General features: G+C 43.1%; 1 protein-coding gene across 2 annotated transcripts in view; it reads left to right on the forward strand.

Moving 5' to 3' along the window:
- The window catches only part of LOC117236252 (amyloid beta A4 precursor protein-binding family B member 1-interacting protein), a 146,136-nt gene that overhangs the window by 52,134 nt on the left and 73,187 nt on the right, over nucleotides 1–20,815 (forward strand). Inside the window, exon 1 of one of the 2 annotated variants that reach the window (XM_033499036.1) lies at nucleotides 13,523–13,717. The exons of the other annotated variant lie outside the window; for it this stretch is intronic. Coding sequence (XP_033354927.1) covers nucleotides 13,538–13,717 — 180 coding nt within the window. The 5' untranslated portion in view covers nucleotides 13,523–13,537. Of the gene's footprint in view, nucleotides 1–13,522; nucleotides 13,718–20,815 lie in introns of those variants that run through there. 2 annotated transcript variants of the gene reach the window in all.

Genomic DNA, 20,815 nt, shown 5'->3' on the forward strand with positions numbered 1-20,815 from the left:
AATTTCACTGGTCCTTTCATTCGTCCGGTTTCGTCGTTGAATCGCATGAATTTTCGTCGATTCGAATCGAAGTTTACGGGTCGGATTGTCCGTGTGCGTATAAATCTTACGTACAATGAAAACGAGATTTCAATCTGCTCGTTCAGCGTAACGAATCGATTTTCATCGCGTTGCTCGATAGCATGGCCGGGCATCGCGAGACTACAATAGCAGCCGCAAAGCGACAAATTGTCGACAATTGACGCGGCTGAACGATTGCGATTCGAACTTTGTCCGTTCGACCACGGAATTTCCAGCGGCTTTCCGTCTCCAGGTTCCGGTCCTGCGACGATCGTTTGCACCGTTAATTGGACAGGAGTGGTCTGCAGTTTGTCGAACATTATTTTCTACGAAACCTCGATGAAGTTTCTCTATTGCTTTTTGATAAAATCGGAGAGGTTGTTCTCCGTTTCACCGAGAAGACAATTAATCCGTTGAAAAGTTCGCTTCTCGTTCCTCTTGCTATCTTCGAATTGTTACACTTCGATAATGAAATAGTGTAATATCTGTACGAGTGGATGCGAGTCAGGCGATTAGCTGGAAAATAATAATGGGAAGCTCGGAAAGTGGAAATCGAGGTTGTTGGTTCATAAACGACGCGTGAAAATTGCGTTGCTCGTTAGAATAGCAACGGTTTTCGAGTGAGGTTGCTCGAGCGTATCTTAGCGACGACGAGCGATAGATACGAGAGCACGAAGAGCAGTTCACTCGTGCAGCAGAAGATAGATTAAACGTGTTGAAGTCGCGGCCAACGACCGAAAGAGTTCTTGCACTTGCACTTGCACTTGCACTTGGTGCCGCTGTTTCAAACCGCGCCACGGAAAATCGATAGCTACGTGTTAAGTATCGCTTATCCACACTTCCTACTCGATTATATCGAAATGGAGTTCATCGGTCTATCGCCTAGCGTCGGCTAATTGGAATTTTCTTTATTTTCAAACGGGTTATTCGATTCTCTTTATTATTTCTATTGTCGTAAGTTCCAGTGTCATTATCGAGTGGTTTCATAAGTCTCGTTGCTGTTTATCAAAACCGGACGCTGGAATGGTTCAGGTGTTTGTACGTAGCAGTAAACGAACAGTCGTTTTGAGTAGCTTCTGATAGAATGGGATTAGTTCGATAGATAAAACGACAATGAAACGTAATAGAACGATATAACGTGGCATACATATAGGTACAATTAACCGTTTAGTTTCGATATTAGCAGGTTCGATGCTTTCCTAATTACATCAACATGTGTGTTAACCTCTCAGGCTATCATTAGGATATTAGCAAGATTAGAATTCTATACACGTACGATCATAAGTTTTCTACGAATAATTGAAGCGTTAATAATTAATCGTTTTGCTTTTACTCCTACGCTTATTAGAATGCTATACTAGAAGGCATAATTCATATCCGTATAATTATGAAACAATAGACAGCAATAGTATTATGGTTAATCGTGAGCGACGACCGAATATCGGTGAAAGTTTAGACAATAGAAGCAACGTTATCGAAAGACGTCGTAACGAAAGAAATAATCAAATCGGAAGCATAGGAAAGTATGTGAAAAAACGTCGATTTAATCGATTCTGTCCAGTTTGTTTGACTTCGTATTATTTCTACGCTTCGATGGTCGACATGATCGAGACTACCACTTCAACCTTTGTCCCAGAGAATCCTGTGATCCTGTGTCCGTAGAAATATTTCCTTTGAAATTCGACGTAGAACGTAGAACTTTCTGACTCGACATTGACAAAGAATGCAACGAAAGGAGAATGCAACATATTTATTTCTAGAATATTTCAGAAATCTGACAGGCGACGTACGTAGGTCGAGCTTGCCAAGATTAGGTATTCCTACGAAATAACAAATTTGATGGCAAAGGATAACGTTTGGAATCTTTCGTTTCGATAAGTTTGATCAACTGTAGCGTTAACCATGACAAAAGTATAGCGTTGCGTGTGCAACAATGGTTCGCGTGCTTGTACGAGTACGGGAAGGTGTTCGATTATCTGTCTAGCGCGATGCGCGCGCCGGATCCTTCCTGTCCGAGAGCGGAAAGGTGAGAGAGCTTTTGCACTTGCACTTGGCGGTGCATCGGAGGTCGGTCAAGGCGCCTCTGCACAGATCGATAACCTGGCAACGCGGAATGGATAACGTTGCAGCATGGTCGGTGACCCCGGCACAAGCTACTCGCAAATATTCGAGTACGTTTGCCGGTTCGATCGTTGAAAACCAGGCAGGCAAGACCTTTTGTCCGATATTTTTTCAAATTGCCTGAATACCGGTTTCATCGATTAATGAATCGAGTGACTCGATATCGTGTTTCGATTCGTTTGCCACTTGTTTGTCACTTTTGTCGCAATCCATTTCTATACGTACCTTTTTTTTAGATATCTGTACATTTTTTTAATGTTTATGTTAACAGCGATCTTTATCATTATCATATAAAACTGTTAACTGTATAGCGATCCTCTTTTTGGTTAATTATTCTTTCTCGACTGTTTTGAATAAATTATCATGTATTTGATACATCGTTAGTCTTTCGAATAGATAACGATCTTTCTAGTTTTTTTTTTTTTAATTTATTTGGAAATTTTTGTGGAGACATATCTCTGAGAGTATCGCGTATCTCGAGACCACGTACATATTTTTGCTCGGTAAATTGGAACAGCAAAGATTGTTAAACCGAGTGTACAGTAGACAATCGTCAATGCACGCGTGCGTGTACGTTGTATCTCTCGTTTTATGATTCTGTTGCACGTCACGTATAAGATTTCCCTCTAGAGCGGCGAATTGCACAATTGGATTCCGAGAATGCAGATGAAACTACAACGATGTTAATTTGTCCTCTCCATAGTGAACACAATGCTTAATTGTAATGTGCCACATATCATTGTTGTTGCTTCTCTCGTCGAGAGACGACTAATCTTCTGTCGTTATTACTCATTTTTATCGTGTCGCTTTATTAAATGAACTTTACAAATTAAAATACTGCGAGCATCTTACATTCCCTCGAATATATCACGATAAAACGACGTATTTATTTTGATCGATTAATTGTTAAACTACGACCGTTCATTATTTTATACGACGTTAATTATTTTATACGACGTTAATTATTTTATTTCATATCTATCTTTTATTAGCTCGCTCTAGCGCGATCTGATATTTCAAACTCGAATTTTCCTGGTTCGTGTATACCGAATTATCTTCCTCCAGTATGTTACCGGCTCGATGCAGTTCTCTGTTTTATCCATCGCCAGTAAAGTTTCCACGAGCGCCACTTCAGCGCGCTCGAAACTTTCGCAATTCAAATACGTGTGGCGCGAATGCAGCTTCGAACATTTCTATAAAAATATAAGAATTTAATTATTCTTAAAATAATATTTTCCTATGAAATCTAAATGATTCCTTTTTACGAGTCGCGAATTTACAATTTCTCTTGCGATCTAATTCAATCTTTTATTCAATCCTGTAATTCTCGCTTAAAAATAATTCATTCCTGGTAAAATAAAATTGAATCGTCGATCGAAATTATCATATTTCCTAGACTTCGTATTGTCTTCGCCGTTCTTTTATTAACATACGCAATTATTTCCCCTAATCGTATTCGAATAAAGTTGTACTGCTCATAATGGATCATTAGTTAAGTTAGCTGCCACCGTATTCATAACATCGCTCAGTCCTTGACATAATAAAGGTAGAAACGTGTTATACCAAATGACGAGGTACATCCACCATAAAATAGACAAATGTCTGAGGACTTCCGGCGTCTATTAGTATGCGGGCTTCGTTGTATCCACATCCGTGCGACTGTTCTTAGCATTGTTAAGCGACCAGAGCTTCTGTACCTCGATATTGCTATATCCGGTTCTAATTCCCTGCGATTTCGTTGATAGAACGAAAAAAATTTCTTAGAACCAACGTGCGCTTTCCGGCAATCTCTCTATGAAAAGATTAATCGAATTGAATCGTACCAATGGAACATCAGGCTAAATGAAGATAAAATTTGCTTTAGCGTGTCGCTAAAAGTCGGACCAAGATGCTCGACGAATGTTAGCATCCGCATAAGGATCTTCAAGGATAAAGAAAATGTTCCTAAGTTTTCCTAAAACGACCCTAAATTTTCATATTAAATTAAGAACTTTGATTTATGTTACCTACTACTTTCGGTCCAGTCGAAGAAAGTTTAGAGCGTCACTGTCGAATAGAAGTTTCAAAAGAATAATTTGGTCTGTCATCGGCGGAGTTGGAGCATCTGGTTTCGAAATCTAGACCTCTTTGTTGGTTTTTGGCCACGGCTACAGTCGTTGTGCGTGAAAAGAAAGAAACACAAAGAGAAAAGCTTGGAAAGAAAGACCGAGCGTGTATAGAATAGTCCAGGTAGCGGTTCGACCCACGTGCCCAGAGACAGCTGCAATTTGACAGGTCTTCGTCTGCTTTAAACACTCCCTCGTATCCTCGTAAGGCGATCCTTTCTTCCGCGTCTCGATGAGGCTTCTGTTTTCGTCAGCCTCGGGGTCAGGCGAACCGTTATCACTGTGCCTCGCTGCAGGTGACCGCATCACGCGAAACCGATGCCGCGATCCTTGGTTTCATTCAGTTTGTAGCCCAGAGAAACGAAGTCACCCTTTGCACGAGTGTTTCCAACTGCTAATAATAAAAATCTTACTATCGTCGAAAGACGATCCGGGTATACCTAGATTTTTCCACTTCGTGTAAAATTCCGTTTACCGTAAGTTAGGGTAAGTGGCGGAATGGAAAAGATGGATGGTAGTTGCCCAAGTTTCCCGACCACCAGACTCTTCTCTCGAGTATCAACACAAACGAACTTCCATTTTCATGACGAGGGTAGGTAGCAGAGAAAATCGAAGGAATAGAAAACTCGTATCTCGCATCAGACACGCGACCCGTCTGCCATCTGTTGCTGTCCTCTCCTAATCTTTTTCGAGATCTGTGCAACAAACTGGAAATACTACTACCACTGCACAACTCTCGAGGATCTCTTTAGCTCTGCTTAAAATTCACGAAGCTTTTCCATTACGCGATCATTCTACATTGAAGATTCTCTTGAAGATTCAAGATTAGGACCAATGCGTTGTCCGTTATAGCTGGGAATTCTAGCATTTAAATGCTAAGTTTGTCGTTTTGATTTGACATCTCCTTGTTTGGTCCGTAATATGTATTTATGCGTCAGTTAATAAGAAACGTATATAAAACGTTCAAAACATACTACTTCTAAAATTGAGGACGTAAACTAGATCTCTGGTTAGGTTCTATTTCCTTCTTTCTTCTTGTTAATTCAATAAATTTGCATAAAAATTCGTAATCCGTAGACCACCTCTATAATTCACTAGAATAGCAATCAGGGATTAGGAAACGTTGGAGCTATTTTCAGTAATCGCTTTAATCGGAGTACTCTGCAGAACATCGTAAGCCCAGAAATCCAACCAAATCCCCGTTGCATTTTCTCTACTTTTCCATCCACGATACGATCTCTCGTCAAAGAAGTGCTACTAATAACGAAACAAGCAACGAATTCGTGGAACTGTCTGAGGAGGGGAGAGGACTCTCGAGACGGATCGAAGGTTCGAGAAACGAGCAATGACGCGCGGTTTTAAGTGCGCTCATCCTCGTAGCTCGGCGTCTGTACTGTATTGCCGAGGCTCAACACTCTCAACCTCGACACCTCCGGAACAGGGGAAGCCTGTCCCGTCGCGTATGTGTACGAGTCTCGTCCTTTCGGTTGCAGCTGCCTCGTAGCTGCAGCACGTGTTCTTCTTCACCGGGGCAGGTGGTTGGCGTCGTTAAGCAATCGCCTCCCCCTCGACGAAGGCCGTGATTTGAACGTGGCACGGTCGACCAACAGGAACGAGATCTTTTACGACAAAGAGGAAACGTAGCTTGTTGGACGAAGAAAGGAAGCGGTTGAGCACGAGGCAAAGAAGAAAAGAGGGTAGGTGTTCGGGATCCGACAGGATGAGAAAGGTAGCTGAACATCATCGAAGATATAATATACACGAAGGCAGATTATACGGCAAAGTTGGAGCGATATTCGCGAAAATCCGATCATCCATGGATCAGCGAAATTGTTTCCATAAGAGAGGAGCCTGATACTTTCAAAGAATGGAATTTTTGTCGTCCAGAACCGTGGTTTTCTTAAAAATAATTAATTTGTTTTTATTTGGAGAGTTGAATCGTTTCGTGGTTGACAACGTTATCTTACAGTTACGACCTTGTATCATCTTAGCTTCTTGACATAATATCTGTTCATCTTTTGAATTCTTTCGATATCTTTTTCCCTTCACGAAAAGAATGTAATTGTGAATTATAAGAACCTTGGCGATTGGGTTTTCATCCCTCTGACGTGTCAGCATAGCGCGTAACTTAGCTCGGTGGCTCGTAGTCTCTGGGGAAGTTACGCCACCACGAATCGCCGCGAAAAAAAGAAACCGAGTCTAAAGAAGTGAAAAAAGGATGGTAGGAAGGAATAGCACGAAGGGAAGAAGGACGGAACGAGAGGCAGGTGATGAGATCTTGCTTCTCGCTCGTGACCGGTTCCTGGATCATGGATATGCAGTTTACTGCCTCTTAATAAGCTGTAATAAGGACTGCCAGTACCCTCGCCTCTCGATATTCCGTATGCGATAAATCTCACCGACGCGGCCGTAACGCGAATTGCGCAGGGGCGAGTCCACGAGACGAGCAGGTGAATCGTGACTCGTTTCGATACCGGTGACGACGCTGTCTGCCAACGTGGCCCCTTCTAACGAGCTTCTTCCAAAGCTATCCTCCCGGCATCCGTTCCGTTTGACTTTGATTTGCCCGTTGCTCGATCGTCGTCGACAGGATAATGGAACTCGACGATTCCTCGACGAGTTCTCCGATCATTGCACGATGAATCGACGGTGATCTCTCGTGACCGAAATCCCATTTTTCAGCTGCAATTTTTACATAGAACACCATGGATTTTCCCGGTTATTCGATAAATGTATAAGATGAAAGTTTCGATATCCGTTCGACCGTTTGCGAACAGATGCCCTAACGAGAGTCGTAAATTCTGTGTAAAAATCGTTACGATTTGATAATCTATTTCTGCGAAGTGCAAGTAGCAAGTTAAACTGATGACTGATCAATGAAAACCAGTCGAGAGACGATGACTGATCTAAGTCTGAAAGACCAGTCAAGATATTGTCTGGTCAACGTATGAAAAACCAGCGAAGTTTGGTGACAATGCTGGAAAACTGTTGGTGGGTATTGGTCGTTCCACCAACGGTCGTTTGCTTCTAAAACTGACCGTTGAACATGAGACAAACCTGCTATTCCCAAATTTTACCTGATTGAACAATAACCCTAAGGAACGTCTCGACTTGAAAGATGAGTTACAACAATTAAGGACCTTGATAGTAAAGTAAAATTGCTTAGTTCGATGGTCGTTCCTTAGAATCATTGCGGTCTGACTAATTATATTTGTACAGCTGGTACCTGTCTTGAACGAGGGATGGATTCTGGTTTATGCAGAAAGTCATAAGACGTAACAATATCGAAATATCTCGAATAAATTTTCATCTAGAAATATCCAGAGGTTCGGAATTAGATCTTTATGATATTTCGCTGGAAGGTGAGCAAATTGCTAGAAGAAAATATAGACGAAATTGTTAAGAAAATATGGAAGAGAGAAAATCCACGCGAGAGTTAAACGATCGTCGGTATCTCCGTTCCAGGAAGCTTCGTTAAATAACTTGGTCCGTGCATTTTACGTCCCGACACCTTCAATCTCTCGACACATAGGTATGCGAGTATACGACATCGCGGAATATTTAGCTGCCTGGTTCAACTGCTGCCACGAGGAATTATGGACAATAAACAGACAATAAAGGCATCAGGAGCCTAAGCGAAGGGAATTGGAGCTATAATAAATCTCACTTTTTGGTTGGCGGCATTGGGTTAGGTCGTCTCGTCTACCACGCGAACTTATCGTTAGGATCGATCAGGGTCTTAACGACATAAGGGTTACGTTCTTGCCCTTGTGAATAGGGGCGGTCCACCCCCTCGTGCGGGCTTCTCCGGGTTTCCTTTCGATGGCGATTCGACAAAGAAACGTTCTTCCTCTCGTTTCTCTCTCTTGTTCCAAGGACTCCGCTCATCCGACTGGATGTCGTGGGGCGAGAGGAGAACAGGAAAGATGGAAAGATTTTTCTTCCTTTCTTCTCTCGTCTTCTTTCTTTCTTTGGTAAATCAGATGCAGAATCGTCTCTCGTCGCAGCAGCGTGCAACAGTTGGCGAGGAGGAAACATCTGTCGGTCGCGGCGCATGCGTATCCCTCAGGTAAAACCTGCACCAATCCAGGGATTCTCAAATTTTCCATGAGATTCGTGAGACTTACTTGCGAAGATCGTTTTAATCTTGTTATACAGCAAGCAAGCGAATGATCGATTGGTAGATCGAAGTTATGGTACGTCAGAGTTTTTTGGAAACTTTGAATATTTTATTCTCGCTGCTTTATAGAGTTTAGTACTGAAATTAATTGACGATATTTCATTTTTCCTGTCTCGTAGAAGATATTTCAATTGATTCTTCCGAATTTTATAAACATTAAGAATAAATTGCGAACGAGTCTGAACGACAAACGTAATATTTCCCTGTATCACAATGAGCAATTGGTTCTTTTCAGAGCTCGCGTAATTACTCAAGCGTATTTATGCGACTTGTAGTAGGTACTCGCGATTACGAATCTTAACGATCGTTGGCGTAACAACGGCCACGATAACGCAACAACTGGGCGATTGTCAGGACAAGAGAAATTGCAGTTACCGGTACAATTAAAGAGCGTACAATCGCGTTCCAGTTTTAAGAGCCGAACGACTCGTTCGGAAGGAACACCGCGTGTTTTGACGATCGCGTAATTGCTCGGAGCTTTTCCGGTCGCTTTTCCGCTCGCTTTTCCCACATGATATTTTCATCCGACGGAAGTAGGTAACTAGTTCTACCGCATGGTAGCTCCTACTAGATTTTCCTCTCGTCGAACCAACAAATTTTAGCAACGATCATCGTTCAGAACCGGATGCTTTGTCTTTGCTCAGGCCATTTCCAGTTTGATTTTTACGACTTCGTTGAATCTATATTCCTCGAACAGAGAGTTTCGACCACGTTACACGGTTATTCCAAAAAGAATAAGTTTAGTGTCGTTAATTAGACGAGGAAACATAATTTTCCTTTGGGAAACGTTTTTATGCTACACGCATATATATGAGTACACTACACGACCGTTTCAAAAGATGCCTTGCAATCGCCGCGCAAAGGTTAAGTTTCTTATCCTTCCCCCATACATTATCTGTCAAATGAAATACGAAATCTCATTAAAGAAAGTGCAACGGCCGTTCCGTTGCAGAGAAAATGCTGCTTAGACGCTTCCAGTGGTCGTTTGGCTGGCTGTTTAAGGCCACCGGGATTAATGGATTAATTACAGGCCGCTCGTTTGTCCTGTCGTTTCCTTGGTGGAAAGGAGCGAGACAGACGTCCGATAATCCGGCTGTAATTAAAATTTAACGTCTCTTCGGTTTCCAATAGCTCGCCGAGTGAAATTCAATTAGCCCTAACGACGAATTACGCCGATCGCGTTCGATCGGATCTGCAACGAGAATTCAAGATGGTCGTGGAGTTTCTTTCGATAGGGTCGCGCTGACTCATACGAAAATTGCGTATCCGCTTCCTGACACGAGGGTTGAAACGCCCTCCGTGCTGTGTCCCACGCTGGCTATCGTTTGTTATTATTCCGATTCTGATGCAAATTCATCGGTCACTCGAAAACTTTATTAGTCACTGAGTGCAATATGGTGGCGGCCGTGACGATGGTGGTCAACTCGATGCAACATTATCCTTTAATTTTCGCTGCAACCTAATCGACGGATCTATGTAAACTGCTATAAACGAAAACAAAAGAAGAAAAGAAAACAGCACGACCGTGGTAATTGGTAATTTTCGACGTGAAACGAAACAAACGCGATCGTGTTGCATTTGGTATCGTTCGTTTAAATTTCTGCAGTGATCCGTGGCGTCCGAACGGTTATCGTGCAAACTGCACGATACGATTGGAAAAAGCGGAAAAGCAAAAAATAGAAAATGGCAAATAACGGTGAAATACGTTCACAGAGGGAATGAATAATCGAATCGTTGGGTGTTATTCGGTACAAAGGTACGGTGCTCGTTGCCAGGTACCGAGTTACACGCAACGTCTACGAACGAACGGAAGGGACGTGCTTTCGTTAATTTACGACACCTTTGGATTCTCGAATTTCGTTTGATCGCTCTCGTTGCGAAAGTTAGGAAGCGAACGTTCGCTTCCCGCTACTTTTTCCGCGTAATTGAAGCGATATCGAATCTGGAATGACGTAGAATATTAGTCTCGCAGCACGAGGTTCACCCGGTAGTTACCATTTCTAAATGTATCTTTTTGTTAGTTAGCGTGAGGAGTCGATACGAGAGTAGAAATCCACGCGATTCGTTTAATCTGGAGAAACTAACAGTTTACGTAAAAGTAAGACAAGAGAATGATACAACTGGTAATTATCATTACGTTACATTGGACCTGTATCGTCGACACATTACGCTCCATAAATGTCTGGATACTTACGACACAAATTTTATTGACGATTATTCTTTGCGCTTGACACACGGTAATAAATAATATTATTCTTGATCGAAGTACTTGGCACGGTAGTTTCTTCGACACGGCTCGTGCCACAAAAAAGATTCCAGGCTAAAGAGAATCTTCGTCCTTGCGGTGGTTCGTGACAGGAAGCACTCGATGCTTTTGATCAATGAGCAGTGATCACCGGTAGGAAGCAGAAAAATAATATGTTTCCATGGACGCGAGAAACGAGCGGAGAAAACCACAGATATTCCTGCTTGAAAAAGGTCTGCGAACGTGAAATTAATAGCAATATTCAGCGGAGTTACGCAAGTTGACAGATGCCCCCGGTATAGTTTGAATCAGTTGACCTACATCCATTCGGACGCGATCTTCGCCCATGCAGATTTCAAGGAAGATATTTTTCTGCAATATTCTGTTCAATCGTAATCAAGAACGAAGAGATGCAAAGGAGAAGATACAGGGAATTCGGTTTTGTATTTCGCATTGGTTTTCTCGTTTTCAGCAAAGTTTGCAAAACTAGCGCTTATTAGAATATGAATCTCCGTGTAGTTATGGAAGATGTAAAAATGTACAAAGTAAGAGTACCTGTGCCTTGGAATTTCCTACGAACACATCAAATTCAAGAACCTAGCAGCATCCCTGGTAAAGATGAATCGACGAAGATCAGGTTCGCGATGAAAAATTTGAGCTGCGCGATCGTTACGGTGTAAGCTGCGGAGAAGCTGAAAGATTGGCGAATTAGATGGTATCGTTGACGACGCCGCCACAATGCAACCTTGAAATACGAAAGAACGTCTATTCTGAAATTCAAGAGCGCGAACTGGGTCACCCGGATTGCGATACTTCCTCTTTTTTTTTTCTTCTGTATCGTAGAACTAGTCCTTGGAGGCTATCTGGTCTATAGGTGTGCCTGCTACGAACCGTTTCGTTGTGTAACGAGGAGTTTCTCAGAGGAAATGGAACGAGCTGTATTGTCTACATCGGTGGAAGAAGGATCTTCGAACTTGGTTAAGATTCGCGATATCGATGCCTCGTGATCTTTCGCGACGACGTTTATTGATCGATCATCTTCAAAGGTGACACGATAAAATTTCTGATTGTCGCGAATTAAGAATAAAGAAGAAAGAAGAGGGAGAGTAGAGCAACTCGGAATTAAACGAAAGATATCAGCAAATCTACGTTAACGCGTTACAGAAGTAAAAGAAGAGGCGAAAGAGACAAAAATTTTACGAAGAATGTCACAAACCTTGTGTTTTGATCGAGAAATTTCTAAAAATATACTCGAAAGTGGATAACGACAATTTTACGAGCTCGTAAACTGTCGTCTAGAAAAGATAGCCGAGACAAAGACGTTGAACCGAGATTTGTTGGAAAAGTGTGGAGGTTTGGATCGGTTCGCAAGAACGAAAAGGAGAGGATTTTGAGAAACACTGCGTATCTGTGCCGAGCGCCACGCGACCAGGTCGTCCGGTCGGGCTGGGTGCCGGGTGTTGTTGAAATCAACGTGGTGGGGTTCCTTCGACGACCACAACCGGAGCCTTATGCCTTCAGTCGACTCTCGGCTCTCACTGCGACTCGAGCTGGCTGAGATTCCGTTAATTAAGCATCGAGCGATCCGCCAAGGGTGGCTGGTACACAACAGGTGAACGCATCACCGCGTGTACGCGATCGAGATCTGATTACCCGTGGAGAAAATCGGTCGTCCGAAAAAGATCTCGTCTGAGATTGCGTACGACCTACAGACGCCACAAAGGACTCGTGTTCGACTCTCGACGAAAGCTAATTATTGCGAGTCAATCGTTGAAACCGTAAGAGACCATTGACGAAGAAAGATCAGAGGATGAATTAATTTAATCGACGAATAAAGAGAAACGGCTCGTACGAGGAAGAACATCGAATATCAAAAGCATCAAAGACCTGTTGAAGAGGATTCGAAGTCGGAGAAGGATCCAGTGTCTGCAGGGTCGCCGTGACAAAAGGCTACTATTTTAAAGCCGTGTACCCATTTGTGAATCCCGCGGAGGTAGACTCGAGCGATCGTCACGGTCGATCCGAAGATCGATCCGACCAGTTCCTTTTACCGGTCGATCACCCCGTACCCGCGTCAGACTCGCTCGTGGAGCGGGACGTGCACGTCGCGTACGCGTCGTCGGCTGTTAATTAGTACGTGGGTGCCGTGATAGAGCGAAGGAGGTCGGTCGACTGTCGGGGAAGAGGGGAGGGTGTGCACAGAGCGAGAAGCAGACCGAGAGGAGAGAAAAGAGAAAGAAGGAAGGAGCCGAGAGAGTGGCACGGTGGACGCAAAGAGATGCCGAAAGCGGAGGGAGCACGATTTAGAGGAGCAGAAGAGAGCATCGAGAAATAAAAGAGGCGAGAAGAGGGTTGGTTAAGCGAGTGAAGCCGGAGGAGACAGTTAAATAGATGCAGGAATCTGTACGCGGCGCCATGCTGCTGTAGCAGTGAGAAAAAATATTCGGTTTCCTCGGTGCCTCTGTGTGTATGTTCGTGTCCGTGTGGATGTACATAGGAATCTCAGGAGCGTATCAGTCAGCACGTTTGCAACCGGTTAAAGGGACGTGAATTCGCTCGAGGACCAGTTTGCGACAGTGGCATTAACCTGTCCGGACAGTTAGAGGAAACGGTGAACGACGTACGTTTCGTGAACATTCTCGTGGCTAAAGAACACGAGCGAAAGGAAAGTCGTGGCGACAGACGATCGCCCAAATATCTACCAAGAGGCTTCGATCGATCGTTTTCTTTTTTTTTTTTTTCTCATCCGAAGGGCAGATTCGATCGATGATCCTCGAACAGAGTGACTATTTTGTTTTTTAAACGACGAGCGAATATCGATCGAAAATGTTGTGCGGCTCGTTCAGGAAGAAGAGGAGGCATCCAGGAGAGGAATATCGATTGGTCAGATCCAATACGATGCCTAGAATCTTGTCGATGAAGGAGGGCAGTTTGGTCACGGTCCGGAGAACAAAGTCCTCGAGGGTGGCGGCTCGATCCTCGCATCTCAGGGATCTTCTGCACACGGTAAGCCATAAACGCGCGCGATCTTGTGTCGCGATTCGTTACTCGGCGCTGCTACGTGGCGGCATGAGTCGCGTTATTTTCTATCGCAATAAAGTCGATCTCGATACAGCGAAGGATTTGGTTCGCTATTTGTTGCTCTTTACGGTGTCCTGGTTCATCGATATTTATCATCGAAATATTAATCGATACTCTCGATTTATCCGTCATAGATCGATTTTTCGGTTAATAAATTTTTGTTAATTCTTTGGAGAAAGGATTCGAAGGGTCATCTCTTAATTTACAAATTTTATACGACGAAAATGTTAACATTCTACCGTATAAAATTGGTTTTATTTGTTTGACAAGATCGAAACTGCGCTTTTCGAATGTCGCACCAATTTAGGATCAGGTGCGCTTTATAGTTCTGCATCAATCCTCGAAACATCGGTGACTCTCTCGTGTTTCCATCGTTCGAAAGCAGCTGTTTGAACTTGGATAAACGACTTCGACCATGTAACAGCTGCTACCCGCGAGACGATTAGATAAATTTAGTAAAATCACCACTCAAAGACATCGTGTTCCACTCAGAAGCATACATCAATTTACGAGAGCAATCTTTCTAAACGCAAGTACACGATAACGTTTTATCTACTTTTCTGGTGTATTCCCTATGCAAAATTCCTTTTCTTTTTTTTATAAATAGAGCATTTATAGAAAATGCAATGTTACACGAATACGTAGAATGTACATAATGTACAAAAATGTACAAAATATCCAAATCGTAGTACTCGTTAGGATAATTAATCGCTGAAACGAATCTCTGGTTAGATTCGATTTTTTTAATTTAAAAAAACAGAAATTTGCATAAATATTCGCAGTCTGGTCGTAATCTAAAATTCATACACGCTCAAAATTTCACACAACAAAATTACGGTACTTACAAGATTGCTTCAGTCGAAAACTATCAATTTAAGTTAGGTCAGCTCCTCTAAATTTACATAACCTACATAAGATATTCATCGAAGACGCGTCGATCGATTCCCGGAATTGTAATTCTCAATGATCCACCCCGTTTCACCGATTGGTGAAAATTCCAAGGAACACTATATTCCAGGTCTACCTGCATTTTGCTCCGTATTCATATCTATCCGACAATAAGAAGCTTCGAGCCGGCCAATCGATTGTCCCTCAAAGGTCTGGAATCGTCTTTTCCAATTTACATACGTGAATTCGAACGCTTTACGTCATTTACATATGTATGCACGCGACGACGTAGTCCGACTGGCGTGTACATGTGCGTTTCATTGCATAATTTACGACGCCGTGCCCGGACACGATTGCAAGAGCGATCGAAGCGTGTTTAAACGGTCGAGGTGGTATCGATTTGTTTGGAAGCGAGAGACGAGAGCAATCGACGAACGATTCGAGTCGATTTGCCGATTCAGATTCCGGCTAATCCTAATCGTGCGATTTACGCGGCTAACACCCTCCTGATGGCCTTTGCCAATCCAGCTACTTGTTTCCAGTCGAACCAACTTGCACGCATTTAGGGGAGTCGGCTGATTTGCAGCTGATTCATGGGCCATTGTCTACACTTTGCTGAATTTCTGAGGTTGGGAACTGTAGCTATTTCAACGTTCTGTTAAATTAATTTGTTCGTCGGACACGATCGATAGGACGATCCAACTATAAATATTCAGAACAATAATATAAATCAAACTGAAACAACTCTTACGAACGTGTAAATATTCTAACCCTTGTTTCTTTTAGAAACATATTGCAAAACTAATAAAGAAACTAATAAAGAAATACGAAGCTCGTGCTCGAGGAACCAGCATACCTCCAACAACCTTCCAATGTAACATACTTAACCACGAAAAAGGCGTCCGAGAAATGTGAAAAGAGTAAAACAGGTAAAGCGAACGAGGCAACGAGGCTAGCTACACGTTGCATCGTGCAGAAATTTGGCACGTCTTCCAAGAAGCTCGGCGGATTCCTGGTTACACGATCGTTTCGGGGCAAAATACGGAGTAAGCAGAGGGAGGGGGGCTGGGATGGTATCGATCGGTGGATCAGGGGATCCGGTCACGATGAGCTTGGTGGCTCGGTGCCGGTTCCATCGTGTTCATCGTCTTTGTCGTCGTCTTCCCGAAACTCCCGGTGTTCCTTTTTCGGTCTAAATCCGGCCACCGAGAGGCGCCTGCGACCACTCGCAGAAGTCGCCACGAGATACTCGTGAGAGAAAGAAGGAAAGGGAGAAGAAAGACCAAAAGGAGGCTGTGCAAGCCACCTTCTCGAGATGTTCGCCTTATAAGGCGTCCTCTGGGTGCTCGGCCGTCCATTAGAAATCCTTTGTCGTCCCGACCTCTTTTTCCGGACGGATTCTCGAGGGCTTTTCGTCGCCGGGATAGAATTCGCGGTCCAACCTGATGGATAGCGAACAGATCGCTAGGAGCACGTTGGTGTTGGAATACCGCAGAAAGGGTTTTTAAGATAATGAGAAAGCGAGCTGTTCTTTGTCCACTTGAGAGAATTACCTGACGAGAAGACGAGCGATGAAGGATACCGTTGAAACAACGCGATCCGAATGAGCTTTCTAACGCTGTAAAACCAGGATTCTTCGCGAGATGAGTCTTTTTACGAAAAGAAATTTACTCGGCGTCTCCGGAGACCGGCCAGCTCTGATTCCTTTACCGCAGCCTCCGTTATTGTCCCGGATTAAGCTCTTTGCTCGTTGCTCCTCGTTTGTTTGCAGCATTAATGAGAGGGTCGTATAGTGTCTGAACGCTTTCCATTCGAGCACGGGTCATTGACGAGTTGCAATTATTACGAAGCTGAAACTTCTTCTAATAGAACTCACGGGAAAATTGGAAGAAAAGAAAATTTCCTCTTTCCCTTTCAAGATCTTCCATGACTGTATCGAATCGTTTTACTTATTTTCAGCTTCATCATCGTAATATATGTAATTTATTTACGATAGATCAAAACTAAGGTACTCGGAATGGTATTTTGGAGATGAAACAATTTACGTTCTATTTGTTTAATCGCGTGCTTAAAATTACGAATTCGCATAAACGATATTGTCTGCGTACAATTATATGATCAAAATTCGATTGCCTGCTAAGATCATAAATATCCTCTTGGCTTCTGAGTAGCAAGAAAATCGATTACGAACAAGAAACAGATTCCATTTCGACAAAACAAGATTCTAACAGCGTGAAAATTTGTTGCTCGGCTTGGTTAACGTAATTCCGTTAAGGTTTTTCGACCGACACCTTTGTGGTACGTGTTTCACCTCGCTCCACCTCTCTTCTTCCACAGAAGTGCAGGGAAACGGTCTCGACTCGATTTCTATAATTGCCGTAGCACTTTTTCAACGGCCTTCATTGCCAAGTAATCGCCACTGCCTTTCACTATTCAACGTCCAACGAGAAGTTTTCAATAGTTCGTTCGACTCGCATAGTCGAAGAGCATAGAACCAGGAAACCCAGTTGAAATATATCGTGAACAACGATCGAATTCGCTCCACGGAGGACAGTTTTTTCACCCCTTCGGGGTAAAACGCGCCGGAGAACAAGCGATTTCATCTCGCTGGTAATTTGTGTACCCGGTCAGCCCGGTTCGTTCCCTGTCTGTCCGCTTTTGTTCGCTCTTTTTGTTCGTCCCATTCTTCCTCCCTTCTTCTTCGTCTTCTTCTTCTTCGTCTTCTTCTCCTTCTTCTTCTTCTTCATCTTCGTTTTCTTCTTCGACGCGGTCTTCTCCTCTCGTTGGAATTCCACCTCCCACTCCAGTACCCGCGAAATATCTCGACGCATTCTTGCGCATCGTGCCGGTCCGATTTGTGCCTCCTGACGGTCTTAAGGACCTGTTACGACTCTTTTCAACCATACAAGGATGGTATATGGCGCTATGGAATTAAGGAAATAACTCATAAAATTATGGAAACAAGTTTTCGATGATCCGAGGAAGATGATGTCGTTTCGTTGCGTTTTAAGAAGTCCGAATTGCAGGTGAATGAACATTTTTAGAGGAATGGAAATGAATATGCGCGGTAGAAAATAATTGAATAACTTTTTTGTTACCTGGTTTCGCTTGAAAACGGTACTACCTGTCCTAGTTCTGTGACTTATCGCAGTTATCCTATTGTATTCTATAGAAACGTTTTACTTATTTTTATTCGATATACCGCAATAATAATACATTGACTTATACAATTCGTAACAGGACGTTAATAATAATAGGAACGCTTCTGGCAACTATTCTCGCCTAAGGGGAAGCGAAGCTTGCCAATCTCCGTAACCGGCAGCAGATATCATCGATCCCGTTCCCAGATCTTTCTCGTAGATTTACACGAGACGCCTCTAAATGCGTTTCTTCCCGCTTTTCTTCCGGTAACCTTCTATTAACGTCTCGACGATGCCGCGCGGCGTTCCCTTGAAAATTGCGCAATCGCCGCAAGATCTAGCACGCGGATCGTTCTATTAGCGCTGACGAACGCCAGTAACTACAAACCACGGTTCGACGAACTTCCATCGTAGCGACGCGCCCTATATTTCGTTATCACGCCGTCGTTAAACCAGTCGACTCGGCTTTTTCCTTTCGCCGATAACGCGATTCTGCAGTTCAATTGTCGCCAAGGGTTGCGCAACAACGCGTTCTTAAACCGTTGCTTTTTACGCCGGAGAACAACGAAAGAAAGGCCGCTCTCCTTTTTTTTTTCTCCAGAACATAATCACATCGTGTTTTGTGTCGATATTTTATAGAGAAAATAGACGTACGATACCGGCAATATCGAATATACGTAGAATTTAATTTAAAAAAAGTTCAAAAAATACGGAATTAGAGCAAAGCGGAAAGTCTAGTTTGAAACGAAGCATCGCACAAAATGCAATTTTATTACTGGCCGGCGATTCGTTTGACTCGATTCGTTGGAGCGTTCTTTACCTCGCACGGCATCCTCTAGATTGGTTTACGCCGGTTTCAATTTGTGGCGCCGTCCGCGAAGCTTCTTCTAATTACCGCTAATTAGAGCCGATGCTGTAAGTGCCGGCTGTTCTCTGTTGGCTCGTTGAAAGGAATTCCCTCGACTATTGGCGTCGCCTAGTTTCCAGGAACGTTACTTTATCCGGGAACGGGACAGAGACTCTGAAAACGATACCGGCGCTTCTTCTTGCGTTACATTCTCGTTAGTCTCGACATTTTGCATATCAAAAATTTGGATCTTGGCGTTCGCAGAGGGTAACTCGTGGAAGAGCGTTTAAGCTTTAATGTATACTTAAATTATTCGAGTTTATATAATTCAAGTTTAAATTTCAAATTTTAGAATTAAAACTTTCAAATGAAATTTCACAGTTGAAAATTTTGTAACTCCAAGGTTTGTATTTCGTTTCAATCTCAAAGCCTATTTACGAAATTTCAAATTACAAATTTTCTGATTTGAACACTACATAGATCAAATTTATTTATAAAACCGTAAGCATACGACTTCCTACGTTAGATTTCAGGCTCCAATTCAAATGTTACGACTTTCAAACGCGACTGTTTTCCGCCGTCTATTCTTCGTTCTCCGACGAAAGAGGAAACGAAACGCGTTCTCTGTTTAACTTACATTATTCACCCTGTTTCAACAGGCTCCGTTTCACGTATGTAGTTTCCCGGCGTGGAGAACGAGAGGAAAAATTCGAGCACAGTTGAAAGAAACATTAAAAAGCGTCCAACAGCGTTCGTACGTGTTACAGGGCAGCTCTCTGGTAAACTTGGCCGCGGGAACAATCGCGTAAGTCTGTTACAACTGCACAAAGGTTGGCGAACGTGTATGACGATTCTAGGAGAGGTTAAATCGGGCCCACATGCGCATTTCATTGGGCGTGGTCGGTGCAGGTATTCCATTTAATCCCAGCGACACCAGCGACGAGGCACGATCTACGTTGCTGCAGAATTCTCAGCCGCAGTAAACTATCGAGTTCATGCTTCCATATTTCGTTAAACTCGCCTCTAAACTCGGACAACAAAAAACGATGAACGCGGTTGTCTAGCGTTCTTTGCAGAAGCTACACGATCTTGCTGGTATTTTCTAGAAAAATTGTTCGCACAATGAACTGTAATGAATTGTTACGCTCGATTCGTGCTAGTTGATACGACCATCTGCACGCTAGCAAATTCTTGGGATCGAGATCTATAGTTTCATTGATGTGCAAAATGGTACAACTCTCGTTCAGGTTATTTATTATGAAATCGATTATAATCGATGGCTTTGGTGACTTGGAAAAACTTCTATGATACGTTATCATTGCATGTAATTTCGATAAATTCTAAGAGAATAATTTTCCAATTTCTTCTTTTCTGATATTTTACGTCGAACGCGATGAATCTCGTTGGTTTTCTTGACTGGCCAGTGCAGCGGCGAGGGACTCCTGAAAGGACGCTAAGGTCCTGTCGTGGGATAGCCTTCGCTTCCCAGGGACCCTTTTGGCCTCGGTAAGCTCGTGCGGCGTTTATTTCTTTACCCTCTTCTCTCTTACCTCTCTTTCTCTCTCGTAGTCGTTGCTTCATACCTTGCCTGTTCCCGCTCTGCGAGATGTAAATCTTTCGAGATGAACTTTTGCCTCTTGCGTCAGCCGACGACTTCAAAGGTCCGAAACTCAGACCATGAGCTGGCCAGCTCCATGGAACAGTCACAGTGGTTACAGCACCGGCACCACCGGTTAAAAATTAACGACGTACTTCTTCGTTCTCCCGGAGAACACTTTTACACGATTCTCGACAACCCGACGAATTCGTGGGATTTGTTAACGTCGTGTCTCCGAAGTTTTGTGATTTTTTTTTCTCCTGACTGGGAGTGGTTATAGGTTGAATTTAAATTTGTCGGTTGTTTGACGTTGACGTTGATTAAATATGTCGGCTTGAGGTTAAGACAAAGAAAAAAGCTGTTGTAGAAAATGTTGCGAATTCGAAACTATAGCTGAAAAATACCCGTTAATGTTTTACTAACACAAGGATGTATGAGTCTTTCATCAAGCTTTTTCTCTAATTTCACTCAGTTATAAATTATATTACATAATTCTAAACATAAATTCGCGAGAACAAGCAAAATATAAATGAAACAGGTAGGTGTAGCAG

This window comes from Bombus vosnesenskii, unplaced genomic scaffold, assembly GCF_011952255.1.
Source record: "Bombus vosnesenskii isolate JDL3184/JDL3185 unplaced genomic scaffold, Bvos_JDL3184-5_v1.1 scf7180000013344, whole genome shotgun sequence".
Taxonomy (NCBI): Eukaryota; Metazoa; Arthropoda; class Insecta; order Hymenoptera; family Apidae; genus Bombus; species Bombus vosnesenskii.